General features: G+C 32.9%; 3 protein-coding genes and 1 long non-coding RNA gene across 6 annotated transcripts; 3 read left to right on the top strand and 1 right to left on the bottom strand.

The window, feature by feature from the left end:
• Positions 1–4484: 4484 nt before the first annotated feature.
• On the bottom strand, positions 4485–5508 carry LOC129318935 (protein OPI10 homolog). Its single transcript, XM_054963946.1, has 2 exons — positions 5240–5508; positions 4485–5142 (listed from the first exon to the last, which is right to left on the bottom strand). Exons 1-2 carry the CDS (start codon positions 5340–5342, stop codon positions 4676–4678), a joined length of 570 nt encoding a protein of 189 aa, XP_054819921.1. The 5' UTR covers positions 5343–5508; the 3' UTR covers positions 4485–4675.
• Positions 5509–9721: 4213 nt separating this feature from the next.
• Positions 9722–11215, top strand: LOC129317735 (uncharacterized). Its single transcript, XR_008595036.1, has 2 exons — positions 9722–9770; positions 10923–11215. It is a non-coding gene; the product is annotated as an uncharacterized LOC129317735 (long non-coding RNA).
• A 3603-nt stretch (positions 11216–14818) lies between these two features.
• On the top strand, positions 14819–17182 carry LOC129318611 (microtubule-destabilizing protein 60). Of its 3 annotated transcripts, none has more exons than XM_054963468.1 (7): positions 14820–14913; positions 15027–15086; positions 15938–15997; positions 16090–16188; positions 16294–16353; positions 16458–16552; positions 16824–17182. In XM_054963468.1, exons 1-7 carry the CDS (start codon positions 14881–14883, stop codon positions 16948–16950), a joined length of 534 nt encoding a protein of 177 aa, XP_054819443.1. In that variant the 5' UTR covers positions 14820–14880; the 3' UTR covers positions 16951–17182. The 3 variants fall into 3 exon arrangements, with proteins under 3 accessions (XP_054819445.1, XP_054819443.1, XP_054819444.1); XM_054963469.1 differs by having other exon boundaries at positions 14857–14913; positions 15956–15997; XM_054963470.1 differs by lacking the exon at positions 16458–16552 and having other exon boundaries at positions 14819–14913.
• A 1424-nt stretch (positions 17183–18606) lies between these two features.
• Positions 18607–25595, top strand: LOC129318087 (pre-mRNA splicing factor SR-like 1). Its single transcript, XM_054962629.1, is given in 8 exon segments — positions 18607–18729; positions 19397–19778; positions 20825–20905; positions 21812–21883; positions 24542–24658; positions 24660–24978; positions 24981–25036; positions 25039–25595. Coding segments are annotated over 7 exon segments (1302 nt in total). The 5' UTR covers positions 18607–18729; positions 19397–19490; the 3' UTR covers positions 25408–25595.
• The last annotated feature ends 985 nt before the right edge of the window (positions 25596–26580 follow it).

Genomic DNA, 26580 nt, shown 5'->3' with positions numbered 1-26580 from the left:
CATTAGGTTTTATATAGCCTAGCTAGAGACTAGAGTCATGCAGAAGCTTGCATTGCCCGCAGCAAAATTTTGTTTGTCACGAGTGTAATGACGGTAAGGGGTGTTTTATACCTCTTGTTTGATTTAATTTTGATTAAAAATTAAACCGAATCAAATTATTAAATTTATTTATAATTAAAATTTAATTAATTTTTATAGAGTTCAATTTTTAATGTAAATTTTTAATTGAATTCGGTTTAATAAAAAATTGGATTGAGCTACAATTATTTATTTAATTTTTTTTTTCTCCATCTTCATATATGTACTATGTATTAAAATTAAATCTAATTTTTTTCATAAATAAAAGTATAAAAATATAAAATAAAATTTTAATGTGATAACGATAATTAATAATAAAAATTGATATAAGTTTTTTTGATTAAAATTATTTAATATTATACATTTTTATTCAAATCCTTTAAAATGTTTATCTATGTATCTATATTTTAATAAATAACAAAAAACTTATCATATAAAATTTAAAACAAAATGCTTCTTATAGATAATTAATACTGAGGCTTTCAAGTTGTAAATAATTAATGATGGTCATAGTATCATTATTATAATTATTTAATATTATACATTTATATTCAAGTCCTTTAAAAATGTTTATCTATTATTATAAAAAATTTAAAACAAAATGTTTCTTATAGATAATGGTTATAATTTTTATAAATAAATAATAATATTTTTAATCAAGTTTGGCTTGGTTTGGTTCGGTTTTTTCTACTCAAAATCAAATTTGAACCAAATCAATCAATTCTCATATTATAAAAACTGAAGCAGACTTGATTGTTATTTAGTTTTTGATCAATTTTTTTTTTGTTTGAGTTGGTTTGGATCAGTCATTTTGATTTGGATCGATTTTGAATACCGTTAAATGCGGGATATTTGAATGCATTATTGAACTCCTTAAAAAGGTCAGTTTACTGTGTGGTTAAATGATTTATTGCGAGTGCGTAGTTAAGTTGGCTTTGTCATATCGGTAGTTCAGTTAATTATCGATTTTAATTTATCTAGTCACTGTTTTGTGTGCGGGTAGACATGATGCAAATAAATCGTCTAATTGATCACTTCATCGAAAAAATTTGGGTAAACTATTGAGGTTCATTCTTGTTAGTATAGCATGTTCTTTCATCACTGTAAGTATCTTGTTCGTTCTGGCCTGATGAATTAGCTTTATCTGCACTTTCATTTTGATTAATTACAGCGATGCGCGCGCCGTGTTTTCAATATTAATAATAAGATGTAAAAAATATAAATTTTGACAAATTTATTTATTTATTTTTCTTAATCTAAGAAACTTGACCTAAGTTCATGGTATGAAGTATGAACACAATTCTTTGAAAAGAAAGGGAAGACTCATTGCCTCATTGGGTTTGCAGGTTGGATCAAAATAGATAAAGAAAAACAGAACAAGAGAGTTTTAATTTATTCTAAAATTTCGAGTTTAAATCTGGAATATACGATTATGCCAAAGATGTTAGATGTAAAATTTCAGTTGTATATTAATTAAAATTAGTAAGGAAATAAAAATGGTTGTGATAAACCGAGCGAAGGGGTTCTGAGTCTGACACATTGTCGATGGCCACACTGGCCGACTCTGCTGCCTAACCCCCGCATTTATAGCCTCTGCCGCTGTCAACTATTCCCGTCTTCATTCTTTCTCTATTACAACTGGTGAGGTCCCAACTGTAGCTTGAAAATTAAATTACAGGTTTTATATATTGAGAAATTGTAATTAAAAGGAGGAATAACAGTTAAATTTGGAATATTAAATTAATGATAGATAAATTTTGATAATTTTTTAAAAAAATGAGTCAAAAATATCAATCAAGATTTACAAATCTAAAAGTTTCAATTTCAAATAAATATTTAAGTATCAAATATAACTCTTAGATAATAAAAAAATTTTATTTATAATTATTTAAATTAATATTTATAATTTAGTTTGAAAAATTTTTTGTCAATAATCTAGCTGTCATTAATTTATTTTTTTAGTACCTAACACTATCATTCTCTCTGTTACAATTCACATGTAAGATTTTACATGAGAATGACATCACATTTGAACAATTGTTAAATTGTTATATTTTTATAAAGGACTTCAAGAGAAACTCAATCTAACCAAAGAAAAAAGATATAACCAATTTGGGAATTCACTTTGATTTTTTATCATTTAAATCAAAATTATCATTATCATCTTTTTTTATATTTATAAAAATAATAAACTGAGAGGATGAAATATGGGATGAGATAGAAGAAAGGGTTGGGAAGCATTAATTTTCTAGGCGGGATTTTCTTTTTAAACAAAAATTTTATGTGAGTTGAATATCAAAGACTTGCTAGAGTTAGAATATACATCTAAACTCAAAAAATGCAGACCAAAATGCTTAATTACATACTATACGTCACCAACAATGTCCTTCATAAAATTTGATTGCCTACTGTTGGCTTCAATGCTTTCTCATGCCATCTTAACATTCATAGGACTTCGCATTTGCATGGTATCTTAGGCCTAGTGTAGTCCTTGTTAGACCTTTTTTTTCTTCCAAAAAAAATAAATAAATCTACCAATGTCCTGACTCCTGTCACAATTGTAACCCTCCTCCCTCCCTCTCTCTGCGAAACAGTTCTAAGCCTAATTGAATTAAGAATGATAGGAGTTATTATAAAAAAAAATTGTACTAATTTAATTATTGAATACTTCAGTTTTGCAAAGGCTGGTGTAGTCGTACGCCCTTTGCGCTCTCCAGCCTGAAAGGAGCAATCTTGTCTATGACTCTATTCAATGTGCCAAATGTCACATGATTGAATTGAAACACTAGTTAACCTCTCAAAACTTTCACACAGGAAACAGGGACCAGGCAGTGGAGAGCAGATGAATAGGGTGGTCTTATCTATCTATAGCCTTCTAGAGTATCTCGCACTGCTTTTTAAGCAGAGTCACATTTGTGCTTGCTATGGTACACGTTCGCGCACACGCATCTGCAATCAACACAAGTGCAAGAACGGGCCTATGTATATGTGACCACCTCAAAATTGCTCTCTTTTCCCTTTTGCCCCCCCTCCTTCCCACTTTCCTAATTTATTTCCATTAATTTTCCCCCTATTTTTTCTCCTTCTCTCCTGTTAAATCACCACCGCTCTTTAGTTGAATTCCGTAAAGATGTAACCTAAAATCGTGGTACACAAAGTGAGCTCTTCAACTGTGAATTGGGTTAAAAATCCCAGGGACAGGAACAGAGGGCATGCTTATTGGACTCAGCCCATCAACTCCTATGATTCTATCATTTATCAACGGACTACCCCTGGAGCCGAAGTCCATGCTCCTATACTTATTCACTTTAGTTCATGCCAGCTCTGTAACACGTAAAATTACCGTCAATCCGTCATAGATTTTTTTTTTTTGGGGGTCAAACAATCCGGCGTAGATTTGGTGCTTAAGAATCATCAAATAACTAACAAAACCACTCGCCCTTGGAATGGCCATAACTACCTGCTCACTCAAGTCGTACATTCATAATTCAGCTCAGAAGAAGAAAGCGTAAGAACAAAGGAAAGGTACCTGGAAATTACTCACAGCGGCCACCATCTTTCAAATAGATTGTTGAACTTGATGGTCTACAACTTTAACATTTCTGCTGGTTTGACTTGTTTTACTAAATTGCAGCATGATTCCATTCCTAAGTGAGACGCCAAAAGCGTTAAAGGATACAATTCAACAAGAGAGACGAACCACCCAGAGTCATTTGTCAACCAAGCTCGTGCCTTCGATTTCGCTTAGGCTTAGCCAGCGATAAATTAACCCATGCTTTCTTCCAAAAATCCTAGTCTCATATTTTTGGCCTAAACTTCTGCAAACCTAGGATCCATAAGTAACTACGTACCTCCTAAGACTACAGGACATTCTGGTTCTGGCCAATCCCACAACTCTTCCTTCCTTACCAGTTTACAAAACTCACTGATTCCCTCGTAGAATCAGCCATTTCTTTTTCCTGATTCAAAAACCATCAATTTCTACTTTCCCATCACTACTTTCTTTGCTCTTTATAAACCTTTATTTTACATATACAGCAGAAGTTGTTTATTACTGAATGAAAATAAAATCATCATGCCTTTAAGCAGTGACAAGCATACTTCGAAAAACCAGCAGAAACAGCACAAGCATCACGAACCAGAAGTCTCGAGTAATAAACTAAAGTCCAAAGTTCAGTTCAGCGTTCATCACAGCATTGCATTATGTTTGATATAGTTTCACTCGGACTAGGAATTTTCCAGAAAATCTAGAATGTGTTCGCTGAATCACTAAAAAGATTATACACTCGGAGTTCATCCAATTTACTTCAAATATTGTCAATTACTACCCATGAAACACGTTCCGCTGTTCCTTATTCTGGAGCAATCTTTTCCTTTTGGCATACAGTCATAATGCATGCGCTTAATTCAGTACCAATATGACGCCACATATTGCAATCAAATGATCAATCAGAACGGCGAACATACATCTAAAAGCATAACACAACATGCCTTTTTGATTCTTCCTCTTTCCATAGTACAAAAAAAGAGTGAAAAAGGAAAAAAAAATCAGCTGAGGCAAAGATTAATTTAATCTGACTTAAAACTTTGTAAAAGCTTACAAAGCGAAACCCTTCAAGTACTCGGGATCACGCTTGGCCCTCTCCTGGAATTTCTTAAACCATCTGTCCAGAATATCCATAGGGACGACCAATTTGGACCCATCCACACCACAAAAAGACTGCATGAAATTGAACAAATTTTCACCTACTTTCAATGCTAAACGTTCGATTCGCTTCTCGGCGGTGACATCCAGGGACGGCAACGATGCCAAGTCCTCGACGGAAACCCCAATTTTGGCCGAGAGTGGCTGCGCGTCCGCAGTCAACTGCAGCTGGCTGGAACCCCCAGGCTCCGGCCACGGAAGCGAGATCACGGCGGACGGGCGGGCTACAGTGACAGCCCCACAATAAAGGAAAGCCGAACCCGGCGACTGGATGTAAACGGCGAGAGCTTTATCGGGAGGAAGCGTGAAGTTGTTCAAGAGAAAAATGCAGACCTCGCGAATTTGATCGTACGCCTCACCTGCGCAAGTTAGCAGAAACTATTGAAATTGACTAAGAACGTGGGCGAGAAATGGGATGGAGTTAACTTGAGCGGAGAGCGGAGTTGTAAGACTTACCGACGAAGGTGTTCATATCAAGGAGCCAGTGGAAGGTGTCGATTTGAGAGAAAGTGGAGATGTCGATTGGGAAACTGCGATTTGGGAATACTACTCCAAACATTTTCCCTCTTCTGGTATTGGATCAAACGCAAAACTGCTACAGAACTCAAAACACTCTGAGGGCGAAGAGCCTGAAAATGTTGTATCCGGATTGAACCGCTTAGAAGCTGAGACATGGAAGCATCTAGCAGAGTCTAGAACATTGAAGAAGATAGATTGGGAAGAGCCGCGCCTCTTCCACCATTGCATGGAGTTTTTTATTTTTGTTTTTTTTTAATCTCACAAATTTTTTTTATAAAAACTCTTCGAATAATAAAAGTTATTTTTTTAAAAAAATAATTTTGGCAGAATGAAGATAAATCTGTCTGAGATGAAAAAAAATTTCACAAAATATGATAATGATAGTGAGATCATAAAAAAAATTTAAAAATAAATTTTTATGTAAAATTATTGTAGTAATTCTTTACAATTAATTTTATATGATTCACTAATTTGATATAAGTATTCACAAGTTTAGTTTAGAAGTCATCAATTTTTATCACCAATTTTTTCAAGAGTAAAGAGGCAAAAACTTGCAAAATAGTCAGTCACAGGTATTTAATATTCTAAAATAATGAAAAGGATAAAAAATATTCATAACGTTATATGGATGGGTGCAAAAGTAATCAGACCATTAATTTTAACCTAACACCATTAACTTTGACCACTAAATGCTAACTATGCATGCCACGTGTCAGTCTTTATTGACGTGGACTAAAAAAGAGGTAAAAATACTCATGAAATTGTCGGCCAGGAGCAAAAATACATATAACATTATTAGAGTTGGTGTAAAAGTGACCAATATATCTAATCCCTTAAATGTTGATTGTTTAGTTGACACCTAAATAGAAGTTGACTATTTTTTATTGATATATATAAAAAAATATTTTAAGATAAATTTTTACGAATGTTGATTGATCATTGTATGAGTACTTATAATGTTATTTTAGTAAGTACAATAGTGATCAATCCATCAAAATCAATGTCATATGGTTTCTTTTCATCACCATATATCTTGCCATCTTCCTTTATCCCTCTCCACTCATTTTTCTTGTCTACAAAAACTTGAGATTTAATATAGTGAGATAGGTTGTTCAAAATCAAAGATCGAGCTAAGAACATCTAACTTAAGAACATTGTCACAACCTTAAGCAATTGCATTCATGATAGATTCAAAATTTTTAAATGATTTTTGCCACTGCTGTTAAGAAACAAGCAATTTAATTTGATATTCAGTCAAAATGATATTTTCTTACATGATATTCATACAAAATCGATTAACTTTCAGAGAATTTTATCTAGAAATATTTTTGTCTACAACAATAAAAAAAAATAGTCAACTTTTGCTTAGGTGTCAGCTAAATGGTCAACATCTAAGAGATTAGATAAATTGATCACTTTTGCACCAATTTTAATAACATTAAGAGTATTTTTACCTTTTTTTTAGTTCACGTCGAAAAAAAACTAACACATGGTATGCACAATCAGCATTTAACGATCAAAGTTAATGGTGTTAAGTCAAAGTTAACGATCTAATTATTTTTGCATCCATTCATGTAATGTAACGTTATAGATATTTTTGTTCTTTTTTCATTTTAAGATACCGGATACCCATGGTTGATTATTTTATCAGTATTTTTGCCCCTTTATCCTATTTTCAATCAGTAAACTTCAACTAATTTTATATAATTCATGAGTTTGGTATAACTATTTGAAAGTTTTGTTCCACAAATGATTCAAGACTTTCTATTATCAAAGTTCAACTAATTTTATAATGCATGTTTCAAATTCAATATAAATATTAAAAAGTTTGGTTTCCCTAATAATTAAAACAATTTATAAAATTATGACTTTGTAAACCAGATCTTGTAACAACCCTCCTCGGGATCTCACCGTCACCCGAGGCGCTGGACAGGAGATTGGAGGATCGAACCTGGGGAGGCTTTCCGTAAGGGGAATAATCCGCACATTATTGCGGGGAAACCTTTATCTCCTGATGCTCACCGTAAGGGGTGGGGTCGCCCTGTTGTGGAGCCTGGGGGGAGAGTATCCTGCTCCCGATGAGGGCTGTTATAGATCTCGTTGCTAAAATTATTTTGCATATAAATTTAATTTTAAAAAAGTCATTTGAAAACTCATTGTTTTTATCACATTTTGAAAAATTAAATTATTATTTTTTATTTTAAAATAATTTATCTCTCATTCTGTCTTTAATTTTTTTTATCAATTTAGACTTTAGTGCTATGTTTTTTTAAAATTTTTAATCAATTTTTATCTCAATAATTATATTTCCTGTCACCAATTTATATGACCAATATTGATTTTTTTGAATAATATGTCTATTATTAATATTTTATTAGCTATATTAGTATATCTTAATAATATTATTTTTCTTTAAATAATACGATTAAATCCATAATTGAGACCAATTTTAAAAAATAAAATTAAAAAAAATGAAAGACTAAATCAATAATTTAAATAAATTCATGGGACAAAGATTTCATTGTTATAAAAAATTTCATACTTTTTTCTCAATACTTGCTTCATCGTGTTAAATTATTTTTTTCTTTTGCCAAAAATTTAATTTAATCTTAAAACAAAAACAATAATTTATCTAAAATTATACTATTTAATTAGGCGTTCCATAGGCTTCCAATATAGGTAAATTATGCAAAGCCCGTGTTAAACTGGATCATCACATTGGATTGAGAAGGATAATGAGTCAGTCGTGGGTGCATAAATGCATCGCTGTGGAATTTTGATGGAGACCGCACGTACGTGAAAGCCAAAATATGCCTAATTTGCTCTAGTTTGGATTTTTACTATAAAAAAAACATAAATTCAAAAACATAATAGTTGGAAAAATAAATTCTCTATTTAACAATGTTTTAAAAATCGGATAGGAAGATAAAACTGAACAAGTTATTTTTAAAATAAAATAACTAATGCCCCATAAATTTTTGTGTAGTAAATTAATAACTTACATTCTGGATTATGTAATTATAATTACAATTATAATTATAAATATATTAAAAAAGGCACTCCATTTGTCTCAAATTATAAAGTACTTTCAAGAAAGTTTCTCTATCCCAAAATATAAAATATTTTAAATAGATTAAAGTTTCATTAAATGCACAATTTTAATATTATTATTTTTATAATTAATTTCCATCTCTTCTCTTTTTAATTTATTAAATAATGAGCATTTTTAAAAGTTTATATTTTGTCTTGAAATTTTTGTCTTGAAATGAAAAGATAAGATTGTTAAGTATATTTAATAAAATTTATTAATATGTAATATTTTATTTAAAAATGTCTCATAATTTGGGATGAAAGAAGTAAAAATTATCATAGAAAATTAATGAAATAGAAAAAGTCGCGTGATGATCTTTCTTAGTAAAAATTATCATAAAATACTCAAGAATAAGTTATTAATTACAACTTCTATGTAAGGATTTGCTTTTGCGTCACTAACACATCATCATCGATCAATCAATATAAATATCATCATCATCCATCAATATAAATAGTGAGAATCATCTCTAATTCTATATGTAAAATTTCTGAAAAAGTATGTTATTTATTAATTACAAATAGCAAGAATCATCTCAAATTTTATATAAGCACGGAATCCCATTTAATTTTATAAAATGAACAATGACTAAAAGATAACTAAATCTAGTTGGAGGGGTTAATTTTTCATAATGTGATGACAAATTAAAATTAAAATTATTGTTGAAAAATGTATCCACATTTAATACCCGATAATATCTAAAATATAATGAACTCCATAAATGACACCCATTCATAATTTCAAAAATAATAATAATTTGTATTGAGGAGACATAGTGAGTAGTTGAGTGGAAGGAACTTGGGAGCAGACAGGTTCATTGGGTTAAGTTAAAACAGGGTCTTTGAGTGGCCAAGAATGAAATGAGAGAAAAAGGCATGGTAATTTGTTAAACAGTTAAACTGTCACGGAAAGATTGTAACATCCCAATTTAAATTTTAATAGTTAATTTGGGTTAATAGAAATTTAAAAAAAAATATTTAGAGGTAAATAAATTAGTAGAACATGATCATTAAATCTAACTTAGGATATAATTCTAAATTAAAATTTTTTTTTAAAAAATTATTATTAATTAAATAAAAAAATATTATTAAATTATTATTATAATAAAAAAAGAAGGAAAAGGTTTGAAAAAAAAAAGAGAGAGAAGGAAGGCAGAAAACGTGCAGCCGCCTCAATAGTAGCAATAGTAAAATAAAATAATAAAAAAAAAGAAAAGAAGAAGAAAGAAGAGAGAGAAAATAATTAAAAAAAGATGTGGGACCCACTGAATTTTTATAAAAACTCACCTGTTCCTTCATTTCTTCATTCCTTCTTTCGTGCGTGAGCTTCGGCAGAGAGAGCATCTGTGAGCCAAATTCACCGGTGCAGGGTTTTAAGGTAAGAGTTTTTAATAGGATATTTAGGATGTGATTTTAAACTTTTCAAGACTAAGTAAGTGTTCTAAAATTTTTTCTTAGTCATCCTTTTTCTTTTGTTTCTGAGTTTGTAGTGGTAGAAAATTCAAGATTTGGAAGAGTGATGAATTTATGTTGAATAAATATGGTTTTTGAGGTTGTTAGTAGTATAATAAATATTCTAGAGTATAAATTTATTGGTGATCTTTGAATTTGTGGCTTATGGATCAAATTCTAGACTAGATCTGAAAATATATGTTGATTTATTGAGGTTTAGATGATTATTTGGGATGAGAAATGAATTATTATGGCTATAGGATTATGATTCTAAGCTAGAGACTTAATTTTTAATTTTTGAGTATTTTAGGTACGAATTTATGAAATAAAAAGAAAATTTTGATAATAGAAATTAGTTTAGAAGTTGATTTTTAGATTATTAATGTTTATTGATAATTAAAAGAGGAGTTAAAAATTATACTTAATAGTATTAACTATAGATTTGTATTAAGATTGAGATTAGGAATTATGTTATATTTTTAATTCTATTATTAGAATTATTTTATTAGTTTCAAAAATTGAAACTAATATTTATAAATAATATGTTATTTGTAGATTGTATTACTGGTGAAGATTGTGGTGAGAGAGAAATTTTAAGGAATAATTTATTGAAAAAAGCCACAAGGTAACCATGCTTTTAATTTGTGATTTGTGTTACTTCATGTTAATTGGGTGATTATTGAGAAAATTATAAATTTTGTAATATTATATAATTGTGCAATATTATTATGAATTTATTTGATTATTGTGGGAGGTGTTGGGAGACTTGTTATTGTTGTTATATTTATGTGCCACGTGGTACGCCCCTATTGGAGCTCAATAGGTGGTTTGTAAGGGCTCGGGCTAATCTACCTTTGGCCGGGTAATTTAGCACCGAGTGAGGGCTACGGCTCGAGGTTAATGGAGGGATATAAGGATGGTTGTTTGTGTGTATCGTAATATTTCTTATATTTGTTGGAATTATATTATTTTTAATTCTCACTTAGTAAGCACACACTTAACTGTTTGTATACACTATCATAAATTGGCTTTGGTTACTGGGACTTTTGAGTCTCATTATGTGGTTAACAATTTTCAGGAGAAGAGCCACGAATGACACGTGGAGGAGTCCCAGAGGCTTAGTGGTATAGATCCACTGTCTCTTTTGGGTATTTAATTTATGATTTATAATGTATTATATTGCCAATATTAGGACTTTTTTATGTTTATTGTCAATTATATGAATATATAAATGTAATCATGCCTTTCAAACTATTTCTATTTTTAGTACAATTTGGATGACTGTAATTTTAATATTTGGTTTACTTTGGATTGGTTAAAATGGCATGATTATAAGGCCAAATAACTGGCTTGTGTTGAAAATTGACTAAATTACTTATTTTACTTGTTGGGAGTATAAGGATGGACAAATGTGATTTAGTTTACTTGTTGGGAGTATAAGGATGGACAAATGTGATTTAGCCTAATGGCATGTGGGAGGTAAAAATTTATCTAAAATGTTATAGTGTGTAAGTTGAAGCCAATTATAAAATATTTTATATCGAAATTATTGATATAAAAATGTGTTGGGTGGCTGTAACCCAACTATGGTTGAGTTAAATTATTTAAAAAAAATTGGTGTGTTACAAATTTTGGTATCAGAGCCAGGTTTCGATCCTGGGACCTGTGGGTTATTGCCAATATTAGGACTTTTTATGTTTATTGTCAATTATATGAATATATAAATGTAATCATGCCTTTCAAACTATTTCTATTTTTAGTACAATTTGGATGACTGTAATTTTAATATTTGGTTTACTTTGGATTGGTTAAAATGGCATGATTATAAGGCCAAATAACTGGCTTGTGTTGAAAATTGACTAAATTATTTATTTTACTTGTTGGGAGTATAAGGATGGACAAATGTGATTTAGTTTACTTGTTGGGAGTATAAGGATGGACAAATGTGATTTAGCCTAATGGCATGTGGGAGGTAAAAATTTATCTAAAATGTTATAGTGTGTGAGTTGAAGCCAATTATAAAATATTTTATATCGAAATTATTGATATAAAAATGTGTTGGGTGGCTGTAACCCAACTATGGTTGAGTTAAATTATTTAAAAAAAAATTGGTGTAACAGCCCTCCTGGGTCACCACTGCCTCTCCAGGGTCTTTTCCCAGGCGCTGGACAACACACATGTCACCACATGATTGCCGGCTTTCCCACTGGTGGTACAGTGGTTATTCCTCACCCCACCCTCACGGGGGTCTTTTGGAACCTCCCCAGACTCGAACCTCCAACCTCTACCACCTTAACGAAGTTGAGGCGAAGTCTGGTACCATTGAGTCAACTTGACTCAATGGTACCAGACTTCGCCTCAACTTCGTTAAGGTGGTAGAGGTTGGAGGTTCGAGTCTGGGGAGGTTCCAAAAGACCCCCGTGAGGGTGGGGTGAGGAATAACCACTGTACCACCAGTGGGAAAGCCGGCAATCATGTGGTGACATGTGTGTTGTCCAGCGCCTGGGAAAAGACCCTGGAGAGGCAGTGGCGACCCAGGAGGGTTGTTATAAAGATTACTATGACTATGTTTCTTTCTTTTTTTTGTTAAAAAAAAAGTTTTGGAACACATGGATTACTAAAGCCGTGAAGTAGAAGCATAAGTGGAGCAAGAAGTAGGTTGATTTTCGAATCACAACCTAACGACTTGGTTGACATCTTGCTTACCCAAATAACAGTTCATATTCATATCAATCTCTCTGGGCTGCTGCCATTTCATTTAGTTAACGGCTTCAATAAGAAACATCTGAAAGCTAGCCATCACCCACCTTTTTCCTTGTCATTTCTTTCCCTTTCCCCCGGTGGAATTGATACTGACACCAATTCAAATATTCAATCCTCCCTCCTTCACACTTCCTACCTCACTACAAAAAATACAACTTAAACAACTGTTAAGTTATATATGTATAGATGGATTTAAGTTGAAGTGAAAAATTTCATATTGAATTAAATTGTACTTAATATTTAATTTGTAATAATGGGGAATGAATAGCATTTAAAATACATTTTGAAATTTTGAGTTAAGATATGGGGTTATTTCACTGCTTGTTGCCCATTTATTTTTTCTTCCTCTTTTTGAGCTGGTACTCCTTATTTCCAACAAGTGCTGTCATAATTAGATTTCACCCAACACGTAAAAGCTTGTAAGTGCATAAAGAGCCAGGTTTCACCTAGGAACTGTAAGTATGCACGTTTAAAACTAAAAAAAAAAAAAAAACTTGTCTTGTCATCTAAATCCCAAAATGGGCTAGGGGATTTGGTGGCTTGTTCAAGTTTTCCCCGTGTAAAGGTGGTTGCTCTCCATTCTTAACTCTTAGTTTTGATGGGGAGAATATTAGAGTGGAAAGAAAATTAAGAGAAAAAACTGTTAAAAAATGGAAATTTTTTTAATCATTTTTGGCAGTTTTCCTTCCTAATTTTCCTTCCACTTTTCCTTTCGTCCAAACCAAGTATAATTTCCAAATTGATTGGTCGAAAGGCAATTCTAATTCATTTATGTCCGGTACAGATTTTTAGGGGGTAATTTTACATGCAAAAGACCAATACAAGAGACTCAGCCTCTAAACACTTAGCTTCATGCAAAAAGGGTATAATATTCATGGTTATTGTTGAGCTATCACTTTTAAAGCATTCAATTCAAATTGACATATAATATATTATTTTGAAATTGCCTGTGGCACAAGCCACCATTGATTACAATTCATAAAAGTGTGACTATAATGTATACTATCAGCTTCAAATCAACCAACAAACAATGTTATTTACTGGATTATATTGTAGAGAGAGCTAGTGTGCTTTGATTATTACTTAGCATGAACCTGGACTTATATCTTGCTTACGCCAAGACAAATGTTTAAGGACAACAGAGTTTCTTTGTTTTGGGTTGACGGCTTCTACAAGAAACATTTGAAAGCTTGCTGTTAACAACCCTTTGGTCATCTCATCTCTTTCTGCACTTTCAATACTGCTTACTGATCTTTGCTCCGCAAACGAAAGGGACTCGCAGAGTCACCATGTGGACTTCAGTATCTGATACAGAAGACACTGCAATAACTGATGAGTCATCCTTGTGTGTGTAAGCTTCCCATAAATATTTCAACCTCTACAAGTTGAAGTTTACTTCTTTGTTTCAACCCAAGAACACTAAAAAGTCAGATAATAAGCGTTTATATCCCAATATAATTTAATGGGCACATGCATACTTACACTTGATGACAAAACAATAGAATTCCTCGTTCTAGTTAGTGACATATATAGAAGAACTCTCAACAAAATAATAATCATAACGAGTAAATTGAATATACAATACACTAATGTCCTAATGACATATTGAGGTGAGTTTGATGCCAAAACTTTGATCCCCGCTTCCACTCCTTTTCCTACTCCTTAGGCCTTGATGACTATGAACCTAAGCAAGCAAACAGTGTTTTCAAGTTAGATGGCATTATAAAAGTTGAAGTTGTCTTTTGTTTCACTTACTCTCAATATGTAAATCTCACATGTTTGATGCCATATTGAATCCTCGAGAATTAAAGATTAATACTAAATTTGATTATCAATTAAAGCTCAATAACTTTTGTGTGCCTTGTAATTAAATGCATGAAGAATGATTAGTTTTACTTATTAATTAAAGTGGCTGCTTTAATAAGTTGGTAAGCCTCCACTTAACCAACTGGTGACTTACTGTTCTTCGTCTTATCATGCCAGGGTAATCAGATTATATTAATTACTAATGTGAACAAGTGAACATGTCTTACTTAAGCCAAGAGGAATTTTGAAGGAACACAGAAGGGCTTTGACAAATATATGTCTGAGAGGGAGGTTTAATCAGAAAGTTTGGTGCAAGATAGCATGCAAATCCAAAAGTATGCTGGTGATGTAGCAACAGAAATTAAAAAAAGAATTTCAGACACTCACTAGCCTCCAAACTTAGTCTCCATTATATATAGCTTCTCAGACCAGTACCTGCTACTGCACGCTCATTGATCCCTCTTGAAATGGAGAAAGCAAACACTAAGTCTGCTTTGAAGGTTTAGGATTATGCTTCTTCTTCTTCTCTTCTGTTTTTAATTAGAAGTGGAATATCATGTACTGATTTCTTCATGTCTTTCTGTATTTTTCCTTATTCTTTATGCTATTGAAGTTTGTGAAGAATAATTCACGGTCTGCAGCTGAATGGAGCATTGCAAACTCAAGAGGAATGGTGAGAAGCCAGCACCACAGCTAGATCATTCCTCCTGTCCCAATGATCTTTTTCAAACCACTCATTTTCTTGATCTGACAGCTTTTACTTAGTTTTTTCCATGAAAACCAAGACTTCCACGCAAGGAAGATTTAAAACATTTCTTGTTACCCTTGGGTCTCAAAGTTGGGAAACGGTTAGCCCCTTCGTTTTTTAATGATGAAGGTGAAAGAAATAAAAAAAAAAAAGCCATTAGGTTGTGCTATATTGTTTGATGATAATCTCTTGCATTCTTGCCAAATATCCATGTTGACCATTGAGATTCTTATTTCTTAATATTCTACATCCTTATTATTTCTTGAATTGAATGATTTGAAAAAGTATGAGCACCGCAAGCAATAAGAGCATGGCTTTTTAAAAAGGCTATCATTGAGAAGGCCGAAAACAGATGTCGGTCGACACAAATGGCATATAACAGTTAAATGCATATGTTTTATCCTTTTTTAATTGATAACACTCGCCAGCTTATTTTATTTGGGCCGAAAACTTTTGGGTATATAATGTTTCCTTCTCTCTTAAGCAGGTAAAGTTACATTTTTAAAACTTTCAACAACAAACTTTTTCACTTAATTCTAGACTGTTAAACCATGCAATTGCTTTCCAGGCTTAATCAAGTACATCTCCAAGGATGGACCCCATTATGAAAAGACAAGTGCCCTAGCCTATTGCAAAATTATTCATTATTGATTGGCTTTAACATGCTTTCTTTCCTCTCTTGATCTTATCCAGACATGATTCGATATACTATCAAACCCTCTAATTTTAGCTTTTTCTATCCTTCAATCATTTGTCTCATAACCTAAAATAAACAGACAATGGGTGTTTCACAGACAAAAGAACTCAAAGAAAGGCTTACTGACAAGAACAAGCAGGTAAGTAGGTAGCTCATGGAAATAATTAATCAGTATCAACTTCATAAAATAATCTCTCTTTCATCAAAATTTTCTTCTCTTTGATCTCAAAGGCTTCAAGGAAGTCTCCTCCCAAAGAGAATACAAAGCCACAAGAGTTCAAACTCCACACTCAAGAAAGAGCTGTCAAACGTGCCATGTTTAACTATGCAGTAAGATCATTGAACCTTGCCCGTGAAAGCGAAAAAGCTCCACATACTCTATATAGATTCTCTGTCAAAAATTAGTGCTTGAGGTTATTTTGCATGTAAGCGCAGGTCACAACAAAGTTCTACCTCACGGAGATCCAAAAGAAACGAGAGGAGAAGTTGCTGAAGGTAGACACACCCCCTATAGTGTGGTTAAATTATTACAGCTTGTATGTAATATATTTAAGAGAATTCTGTTGAATGAATGAATGAATGAATAAAATGTGGACTAGATGATTGAAGAGGAAGAGGTTCGTTTGATGAGGAAGGAGATGGTCCCAAGAGCTCAATTGATGCCATATTTTGACAGGCCATTCTTGCCACAAAGGTAATAACAGGAAAAAGAACAACTTTTTGGCATGCAATCTCTCAAGAAACTGTAATGCTTATAATTTATGAATAATGTCACTTTCTCTCAAGCTTTTATATCTGTATGGTTAACCTTGGAGGTAGACGTTCAATCAAGAGAGAATTTCTTGGAAAAGAAAAGGAGTTTGAACGTGTGGAATGGAGTGTATATATATCGAGATAAATATAACAGATGAAAAAAATTCAAGGATCAGGGATGTAAAATAATGTAAAAAAATTTGAAAATGCAGGTCAAGCAGGCCGTTAACAATTCCAAGAGAGCCAAGCTTCCTGAGCAAGAGGTGGGACTGCAACTCAGGATATGAGTTTTACAACTTGTTTCAGCATCCAGCTCTGATGATGAAGCCCGTCAAGTAGAAACTTCTTTTCTCGTGGTGGGTCGTGTGAGAAAACGACAGTGTAAAATGTACTTTTGTGTTCCGTTTGTATTGTCTCGTGCATGTTATACACTAGCCACGCGTAGAGAGATTTTTGTACTATACCATGCCATCACTAACTAGGTCCACTGCACTCGATGATTTAGGCGAAGACGGCTTTCACGGTTTCACTGTATCAATGAAATAAAAGATGTCTTGTGTTTTTGACTTTCTCTACTCTTCTATATTTCTTGAATCTTTTCACAACTTTTTTTTTGGCAATATTCAATTGGGACTTGCGTAAAAAAAAAAAAAAACCCAAGAATAGTCTTTGATAGTGTATTTAGATTAATGAAAATTTTGAATTTAAATTTAAATTTAAACTAAATCTTTCATTTGGATACAATAATTTATGAATTTAGATTTATTTAAGCAAAATATATTTTTATTATAATTCTTATGTAATTTTAAATTCTCTTTATTTCCTGAAATTTCAATTATTTTAAGCCTTTTGTTCTCTTTATATTTTTATCATTGATGCCTCCATAGCTTTTATATCTCTTTTCAAATTTCAATCCCGTCTCTCATTAATTAAAAAATAAAAGTAAAATCATGCTTTATGATTGTTTGTTTTTGTTTTGAATATGAATATATCCCTTTTTTATTTGAATTTTTTTAAACTACTTGTAAAGGTTGTTTAAGTGTGGGCAAACTTAAGACATTGTGTATTATGTTGGACAAAATTAGACTCAATAATTAATATAAAATAAAAAAGATATTAGAGATATAAAAAATTTTCTTTTTTTCTTTTATTGTTTCTTGTTGTTTTTCTATTAAAAATAATTTTATTCGAAATATGATTAGACTAAATATGAGCACTGAATCTTTTAACGTTTATATTCATTTGTACATTGAAACAAATTTAATACAACTTCATCTATACTTGTTAACTCAATATGACATATGCTGACGTTTATATTTTTTTGGACAGTTAAATTTACCTTGTAACACGCCTTATGAAAGCCCACCGCGTTAACATCCAACTCACTAACCGAGTTTCCAAAACAAATCGACATTAACTTTGAATTAATTAGTATTAGCTATTTAAGTTATATCAAGCCCAACAATTTATTAAATCAAGCAATATATTATATAACAATAAAATTAATAAGTATGGTTACTTTAGCATTCTTGTGCTATTTATTAATGCAGAAATGAGACGAAAATATAAGTATGTAGTTTTTATTCTCATTTTTTATTTTTAAAAATTATTTATAATTTAATCTTTAAAATTGTTTTCCAAAATAAAAAAATATACTTGATTATATTAATTTAAAAATAATTTTAGAATAAAAAAGACGTTGACAGTGATAGTTGTGTATGGTTAATAGCGATAGCCATAGTGATTGATTGCATTAACTATATTTTCTAATAATTAAATTTAATATATTTTAAAAATAGAAAAATAAAAGAAAAATAAATTTAAAATTTTTTTATTTTTAATTTTTAATAATAAAAAATAAGATCAGTTTCAAAAATAATTAAATTTAAAATTTTTTTCTAAAAATTTGTTTAAGTTTTTTATTTACTGAAACCAACCAATCTTGGATAATTATGAAGCTTGAAAAGCGACCTTCGGTTCGGGTTGACTTGACCGGTTCGACTTAACCATCTGATACCATTTAGGATCCGGAGCCGCCTTTTTGCAATCCATCTTCCCGTCGCGTTTCACGATTGAATACCAAATCGAGCAGCGGATCCCGGCGACTGCGCTACTAAGGTTCGTTGTCTCACCTCGTTTCTTCAGTTCCATCCTTTTACTTTCTGTCGTGGATATAACCCCTCTTCCGCTGGCGTTCATTGGTGCCTTCCTTCCTTTTGTTTGCCAATTTCTTATGCCTTTGAGCTCCCTTTGATGTGCTTTTCGTGTTAATTTGCACATTCCACTAGTGATTTTCTAAAGTCCGAAGTTCAATTTTGGACCCTATTGTCAATTTTGGTTGAGATTTTTTCTTCTATTTTTTCTTTTTGTTCTAGGGTTCTGCACGGACATCTTTCGCGCACCTCGTTGTCCATCTTCTTCTTTTCGTTTTTTGGGGTGTACGACGTTGCTCTTCTCTAATAATTTGAGCTTTAAAGTTGATTTATTTGAGATTGTTGCCTTCCCCACCATTTTCGAGTCCTGGGAATGATTTCGATTAACCATCTTGTTATGGTTCTTTCTTTGTTTTTTAAAAATTAATAGTAAGTTATTTACTACATAGACGCTAAAAGTTGTGGACTTTCTTCTCTGGGAACGTTTTTATGTTGTAAGTTGTTTTTGATATGGAATTTAAACCTATGGAAACACATGTTGTAATTGTAACCACTTTATTGAGTTCAGCCTATTCGTGCTATAATGAGCTGGGTGTGTAATATTAGTCTTTTTATTTTCTGGTTTGCTGCAGGAATGAGTTCGTGACACATTGATTGCATATCCTTTGTGAGAGTTGACGTTGTTTAAATTTTATTCTGGGCGCTCAGTACATTTTGCCATCCATCATGGAGATACAAACCTGTGGCAAGCCAATAGATTCTCTACTTGAGAAAGTCCTTTGCATGAATATTTTATCGTCTGATTATTTCAAGGAGCTCTATCGATTGAAGACATACCATGAAGTTATTGATGAGATTTACAATCAAGTTGATCACGTGGAGCCTTGGATGACAGGAAACTGTCGTGGTCCTTCAACTGCATTCTGTCTTCTTTACAAGTTTTTTACTATGAAGCTTACTGTCAAACAAATGCATGGACTGTTAAAACACCCTGATTCTCCTTACATAAGAGCTGTAAGTATGGCGCCTGGCAATTTATGTTGGCCTTTTCTGTTTTGTTTGATCGTAAATACTGAAAGTTTTGTGCATTAATATCAATATATCATGAAGGGTGTGTGCATGAAATTTTTTCCCGGTTTGACTATGAACTAATACCTCTACTACCCCGTGTATGCTGTTTAGTATTGAGCTCAGGGACAGGTAAAATTGCATCCTTGCTACTTTTTACTGTACCCTATAATCACATTAACACTAGATGTAGGTATATTTTTGTGTTAAGCATGGCTTGTCCCCTTGAGGTGCCCCTGTACCCTATTGTTAGTGTTGTATGTCTCAAAACATTTTGTTCAACACTTGTCCATCTTTAGCTCAGTTTCTGTTTCGTTCATTTATTACCCGAAAAAAGTACTCCTTTTTTTCCTTTCAGAAATTACTTTATGAATAGGTCTCCTCTTTTAATTTTTTTTTTTGGTTAACAATCACCTCTGTGTTAGGTTGCTGTTAGTTAGGAACACTGTAAGATACTGGTGGTGTTATATATTTTATAACTACACTGGCCTTTGAAAAAAGAGGATGTGATATATATGGATTATAGCTACAAAAATTGTGAAACTGGACTATGCATCTAACCTGAATCATTTTATACATATTTGGAGAAGATGGATTTCAATTTATGAGGGTTAATGGTTACATTCACGTTTAGAGTAGTTCTGCTTGTAGACAGGATGCATGTGCAATTTTCAAACAACTTTCTTCCCCCACTTCTAAAAGCCAAAATATTTTACTTTACTTTAGTCACTTCCTTTATACTTGTAAATAGAAACGCATTCACTCAACTTGTACGTCATGGTTATTGAACTAAAGTTTTGTTCCTATTTGATATATTTTGCTTGTTATCAAAATTAAGACGCTGTATTTTTTTGTTTAGGGGTAATTCGTTTTTCTTGTCTAAATTCTAGCTTTTTGCACACCATTATTGTTGATGAGATTTTTTGCAATTTTACCGTGAGATCTGATTGTGTGTATTTTATGTTCTGTACTGTTCCTGATATTATTTGCAGATTGGCTTTCTCTATTTGAGATATGTTGCTGATCCAAAGAGTCTGTGGAACTGGTTTGAGCCCTATGTGAAAGATGAAGAGGTATGAAGACACGTATGTGATCTCTGTAACTCTTGAAGATCTATCATATAGTGAGACTTATCAAGTTCCTTTTGGGATCATTGTTTCACATATTGTGCAGTGCTTGAATTTTTCCTCCCGTACTTGTGATTTTATGTTTATAATATTAAATTTGTCAAATGATTGCCTTCTTTCTAATACAAGTCTAAGTTAATTTCACCCTGCGTTGGAGTGTTTTAAGTAGAAGAGATTGCAGTCATTGTGCAGGATGTCATACATTTCATATGGTAATTTGTTTTTCACTATCTAGTTATTAGTTATGCTATAGCTGATCTAGAGCTGCAGAACAAATATATATTTGTTTTTATAGGGTTGGAACAAACTTGTCAAGAATTCAGTACTTGCGTTCATTGTGTACATGTTGTGCCCGCATGATTTCCCCCCCTGGAATATAGTTGCTAGTTATGTTATATCTTGACCTTTTGTTCGGAGAATAATCTGCCCCTTTTTATTGAAAGATAGTTTCTTGTTATGTGGTATGATTTGGCTTGGATAAAGTTTTCTGGTGAATGAAAAGTGAGTTTAACTAGTAAAATTGTTGCTGAAATCAATAAAAATGAAGGGTTTAGTTATAATTAAATTTTCCAGGGGCTTTGTGTGCGCCCCTCTTTTTGGTGGTGATGGAAGTCATTATAAAGTTTTGATGGATGCCTAGATATATTATTTCACTTTACGAAGGGAAATGAGAAGCTTTCTTTCAAAGAAGGGCATTACATAACTTTAATTGCTAGTTTTCTTTATTTTTTAAATAGCTAAATTTGGATTTCTGTTATCTCGAACATCCCCATTTTCAGGATAATGTTAGAATTACTTCTTGATATTATATTAAAATTATTCTCCATATTCAATTATGATTCTTTATGTCAGGAATTTTCTCCTGGATCTAACGGACGCATGACAAAAATGGGTGTATATATCCGTGACTTACTCCTTGGACAGGTTAGCTACTGTTAAGTTTACCATACTATATTTTATGAGTATGCTTCCTGGTTTAATTTCTTCGGTCTCATGCTTTCCTTTTGCTTGTAGAATCAAATAGCCTTGCATGATAGTCAGCAAAGTGAACCCTGATCCCTTGATATTGAGATTTTTAAATGTAATGTCATACAATGACAAGGAAAAGAATATCATTTGACTTGCTTTTGACTAGTTAAATTGAGATTTCTGTCTTCAGAGCTCTTCTTCCAGAATCCAGCTGCATCACAAGATTGCAAAAGAAGCTATGTTTCTCATCATCTCATAATTTGGAGTAACGGTCCTATGAGGTGCTTTCAGTATCTTTTGGACATAAGACTTATATACCTACAAATAATTGTTTATTAGAATTAGCCAAGAATTTGTCGTTTTTTCTTGTACATCATACTCTGTTTATTGAATGCTCTTGTGACTTAACATGCAGGGTCGTCTATATGTTTTTTAGAAACACGTGTCTGAGGTCTTCCGGTAAAGTCATGTGAAAATTTGAATATGGTCAAGTTGAGTAATATTTTTAGTTGCTTGCTTGCTTTAGATTTTTTTGCCTTCTCCTTGGTTTTCCTCTTTGCTTTTTTCCTTTCTTGTTTGGAGTGGGCTATTGTACATGTCCTACATATCTTAAACTCTGCTTTTTTGTGTCACTTCTTGGCAATCCATTCCTTCCAATCTGTGAAATCCAGCCCACGTCCGCACAGCATTCTGCTCTAGTTGGGACTGCACTTCTAGAGTTGGCATGTGTTGTATGTGTTATGGAGTCCCGGGTGTATTTGTTCTTTAAGTTGAAAACATATTTTCAAATTACTAAATCATTTTTTAAACATCAATGATAAATAATATTATAATTATAATTATAACAATAATTTTAAATTACCACATAGAATAAAATATGAAAGTATTTATTATGTTTTTAGCATTTATAATTTTTTTTTTGAAAAAATTTGTGAATACAAATATTAAATTTTTTATATTTTGTATTTGTTATTTGCATGCTTTTTATATTTTTTTTAAAGTGAAATGTTATTATTTGAAGTTGCCAAAAAAAACATATTTTTTAAAAAATGATTAAGGGCATTATGGTAGAAAAAATTCACTTTAAGAGATAAGCTTTGATTCCATCACATCTTGGATGTAATTCACATTGCATCAAGTAAAGGAGTGAGGATTGTTATGGGAATGGACTCCAAAATTCAAACTTCAACCAAACATTTGCACACGGGAATCCTCATTCCATTCCTAACTGTACAGGAAAAAATCTCTCCTGCCAGACAGGTCGTTAGGGTTTTCCTTTATAGAGCTTCACTAAGTTGAAGTAATAATGGTTATTATCTTGTACTTTGTTGTAATGCTTAGCAATCTATCCCTGCAATTTAGGAGTACCAGTTTTAAATTCTTGTCAACCATAAAATTTCACTGTTTCTTTTTGTTTTGCGCCTCTCTAGTGTGATTAGGTGGCCTATTTTGTTCTCAAACGTGCAAACTATCAAACCTATACCAAGTCTTTATAAAGACCAGATATTGGCATATTGAGTTGTCTCATGTATACAGATACAGTTGTATTCTTACTAATAATTGAACATCAATGTTCATGTTTAAGGAAAATAATTCTTCTTGACTATAATATTCGGAGATATCTAAAGATGACTCTAATTTTGGTTGAAATGAATATTCTCAAGCTCGAGCTTGAATCTTGGTTTTATCTAGCCTTTTTAATTATATTGAGCAAGCCTTGTCATATTCAGTCCAACTGTTCTACCCTGACAATGGCTGTATGATCTGATCAAGTATCTATTTAGTTTTGTTTCTTGAAGGCCTAACTCCTCCTAAAATTCTCTTCAACGTTCATTTTCTCATTATTGTTTAGACTATACAGAAAATGCGAGCCACCATTTTAGATACAAGATGTTATCATTACCACATGGATTTTTAACCATCCAACTTGTGATTGATAGCTTTCAAATGAATGTTCTTCTTTTCATGACTATAACAGTGTTGAATGTTCTATAACAATGACTATTGTTTACTTTCCCATTGCGCACTATGATGTGGAGTCAAATGAGGATGAATGTGAATTATACCAATATTATTTTTTCTTTTCTTCTTGTTCTAGGATTATTAGCCACCAAATCATGACAGGATAAAGTTTCTTTTGTGCCTTTTACCAAAATCCCAAAAAGTGGAAGCCATTTCATTTTCTTCCATAGAAGTCTCTTAAAGATTCAAAATTGAATGGTTCAATCTTACAGATCCATTTACTTAAAATAAAGGAACTTGTATGGTGACTGCATCATCTAATTACCATGCTCATGGAAGGGATTCTGGAGATTAAAATAAGTCAGTAATTCTAATATACTGCCTTCATGCTCTAGTCTAGAATTTATTTTCATGGTACCTAACTTAGCCATGTGTCTAGTATGCTTGGATATACGTGCACCATAAATTTACCATTTGTTGTGGATGAATGACTACTATCTCCTCTTTGGTAGTTTTTGTCTGGTATCTAATTTGTTAGTTATCATTATTTTAACTTTTTGTGCATGCCAGCATCATTGACTGACTAGAATGTTAATTGTTGAATTTTGTGTAACCCTGAGCCCCATTCATGAGTTTGTTCTACTTTTGCAGTACTACTTCGACACACTCTTTCCCCGCATCCCTGTTCCTGTAATGCGACAGGTTGTATCAAATCTCGAGAAATTGAAGCTCCCTACCACGCATTCTGGTTCAACTGGGGAATGCACCCGCCACCCGCCATGGTTCTGATGAGACTGCCCGCAGACCTCCTTCTGTGAAAGCTGCCCTCTCAGTCTCATTTGGTCAGCGGGCTCCACATCGTGCTTCGACAAGGGACTCATCCCCTGTTCGCCGAACTTTACCTGGTCCATCTCATGAGAGGAATGGCAGTGAAGAACGAAGATCTCCAAGCAGCCGACGCAGTGGAAGCCATGAATATTATGAAAGGGATCAGGAGAGGGAAAGGGACCGTGATCGCTCTCGATCTAGGGACAGAAACAGGGTTCGGGATTATGATAGGGACAGGGACCGGGAGAGGGAGAGGGACAGGGAAGGTACTGTGATCGGGATAGAGATCGAGAGAGGGATAGAGACAGGAGGACAGGGAACGAGAGAGGGATAGAGAGCGGAGTTATGATTATGATAGGAGGTCTAAGTATGGAGAGAGAGAAAGTAGCCGTGATTATGACTACAGAAGGCACGATGGTAGTAGGCACTATCGCAGTCAGAGCAGGAGCCGGAGTAGGAGTAGAAGTCAGAGCTTGCAAGCTGGCCCAGCTCGGTTGGAGACCCATTCTAGTCCACAGAGGGACGGAGGCAAGGACAAGACATCGGCTTCCAGTAATCTAGCTAAACTAAAAGATATTTATGGTGATTTAAGTGATAACAAACGTGATGCCAACACTGAAAGAATTCCTGGGAGGGATAACGGAGGCGAAGAGGTAATTAGACTCGGTGGTTCCACCTGGAAATACTGAAACATTTCATGGAACGCTAGTTGTGTGTTGGATTACTCTTTGCAAGAAAATATATTGGACCTTTTCCCTTTGTAGCTGCTTCCATTTGTTGACTGAGATTTAGACTGACGCTGTCGCTATGTTAGCATATTTAGTTTGACAAGGGGAGACTGTAACATTAAAATTTAAACATAATTTTCGCTCTGCTATATTTGTTTCCATGCTTTGTAAATTGTTGGTGGAAGGCTATTTTTGGGTGCCCGAGGAAGAACATGCCTGCATTAATTTGTTGGAAGCATATCCATGCACCCTCGGAGATGACGTATGTTTGGCAATGGCCATGAAAGTTCAAGATGGATGCAGAAGTTGGTGCTGTTCGAGTTTGAAGTGTTAATTCCTAGATGCTGCGGATCATTGTGTGTTGTGTCCTTGTCAATGTTTTTGGAGGTGTTTACCAGATTTTGCTGATCTTTATTTAAAAAAAAAATATCAATCAAGTGCTTGTTGCACCATGAAGAAATAGCTATGAAACCGAATAATTCAAGGAAGCAGAACGCCCTCTTTAGTAATAGTAGTCATAAATAATAATTATAATAATGAGTCATCTTAAAACACTGCGTTTTCTCACTCTGAGAGCTGTGCTCTTCAAAAGTTGAGGACATTGATGGTCATGAGCTCGACACTGCGTTACCATAGTTTAAGTGTCTTGTTTTCGCCCCATTAAAAAAACGTTTTTACGAGGAGTGATTGTGTCTTGCATTAGTTAATGGTTTCTTCATAATGTCTCACTATTTATCCATTCCCTACCACAGTAGTCAAACGTGAAGGATTTATGATAGTACATCCTCAAGTTTTACAGTGCATTCCAAGTTAACCGCCAGGGTGACCGGGGCATTCTACAGTTCTGCTGATAGGACTTAGGGTTTGTTTAGCTGGAGGGAAGGAAACTCTCCCTCTCAAATTGGAGGGACTGGAGGTGGGGAGGGGTATAATTTTGTTACACAATGGCTAATATGTCCCTTCTTTTAATTATTACTCTTATCTTTTTAAATAAGTTTAGCAATGACAAATTTTTGATAATATATTTAATAATGATAATTATCCTGTATACTTATAATTACACGTTAAAAACATTCTTAATCATATTTTATAAGAAAAGAATTTTAATAATATAAGGGTAAAGTTGTCTATGTA

Source organism: Prosopis cineraria, unplaced genomic scaffold (assembly GCF_029017545.1).
Source record: "Prosopis cineraria cultivar Desert tree isolate PC_DT_omini unplaced genomic scaffold, ASM2901754v1 PC8, whole genome shotgun sequence".
In the NCBI taxonomy this organism is placed as follows: domain Eukaryota; kingdom Viridiplantae; phylum Streptophyta; class Magnoliopsida; order Fabales; family Fabaceae; genus Prosopis; species Prosopis cineraria.
The sequence above is the reverse complement of the archived record's forward strand: the minus strand, read 5'-3'. Positions and strand labels throughout refer to the sequence as shown.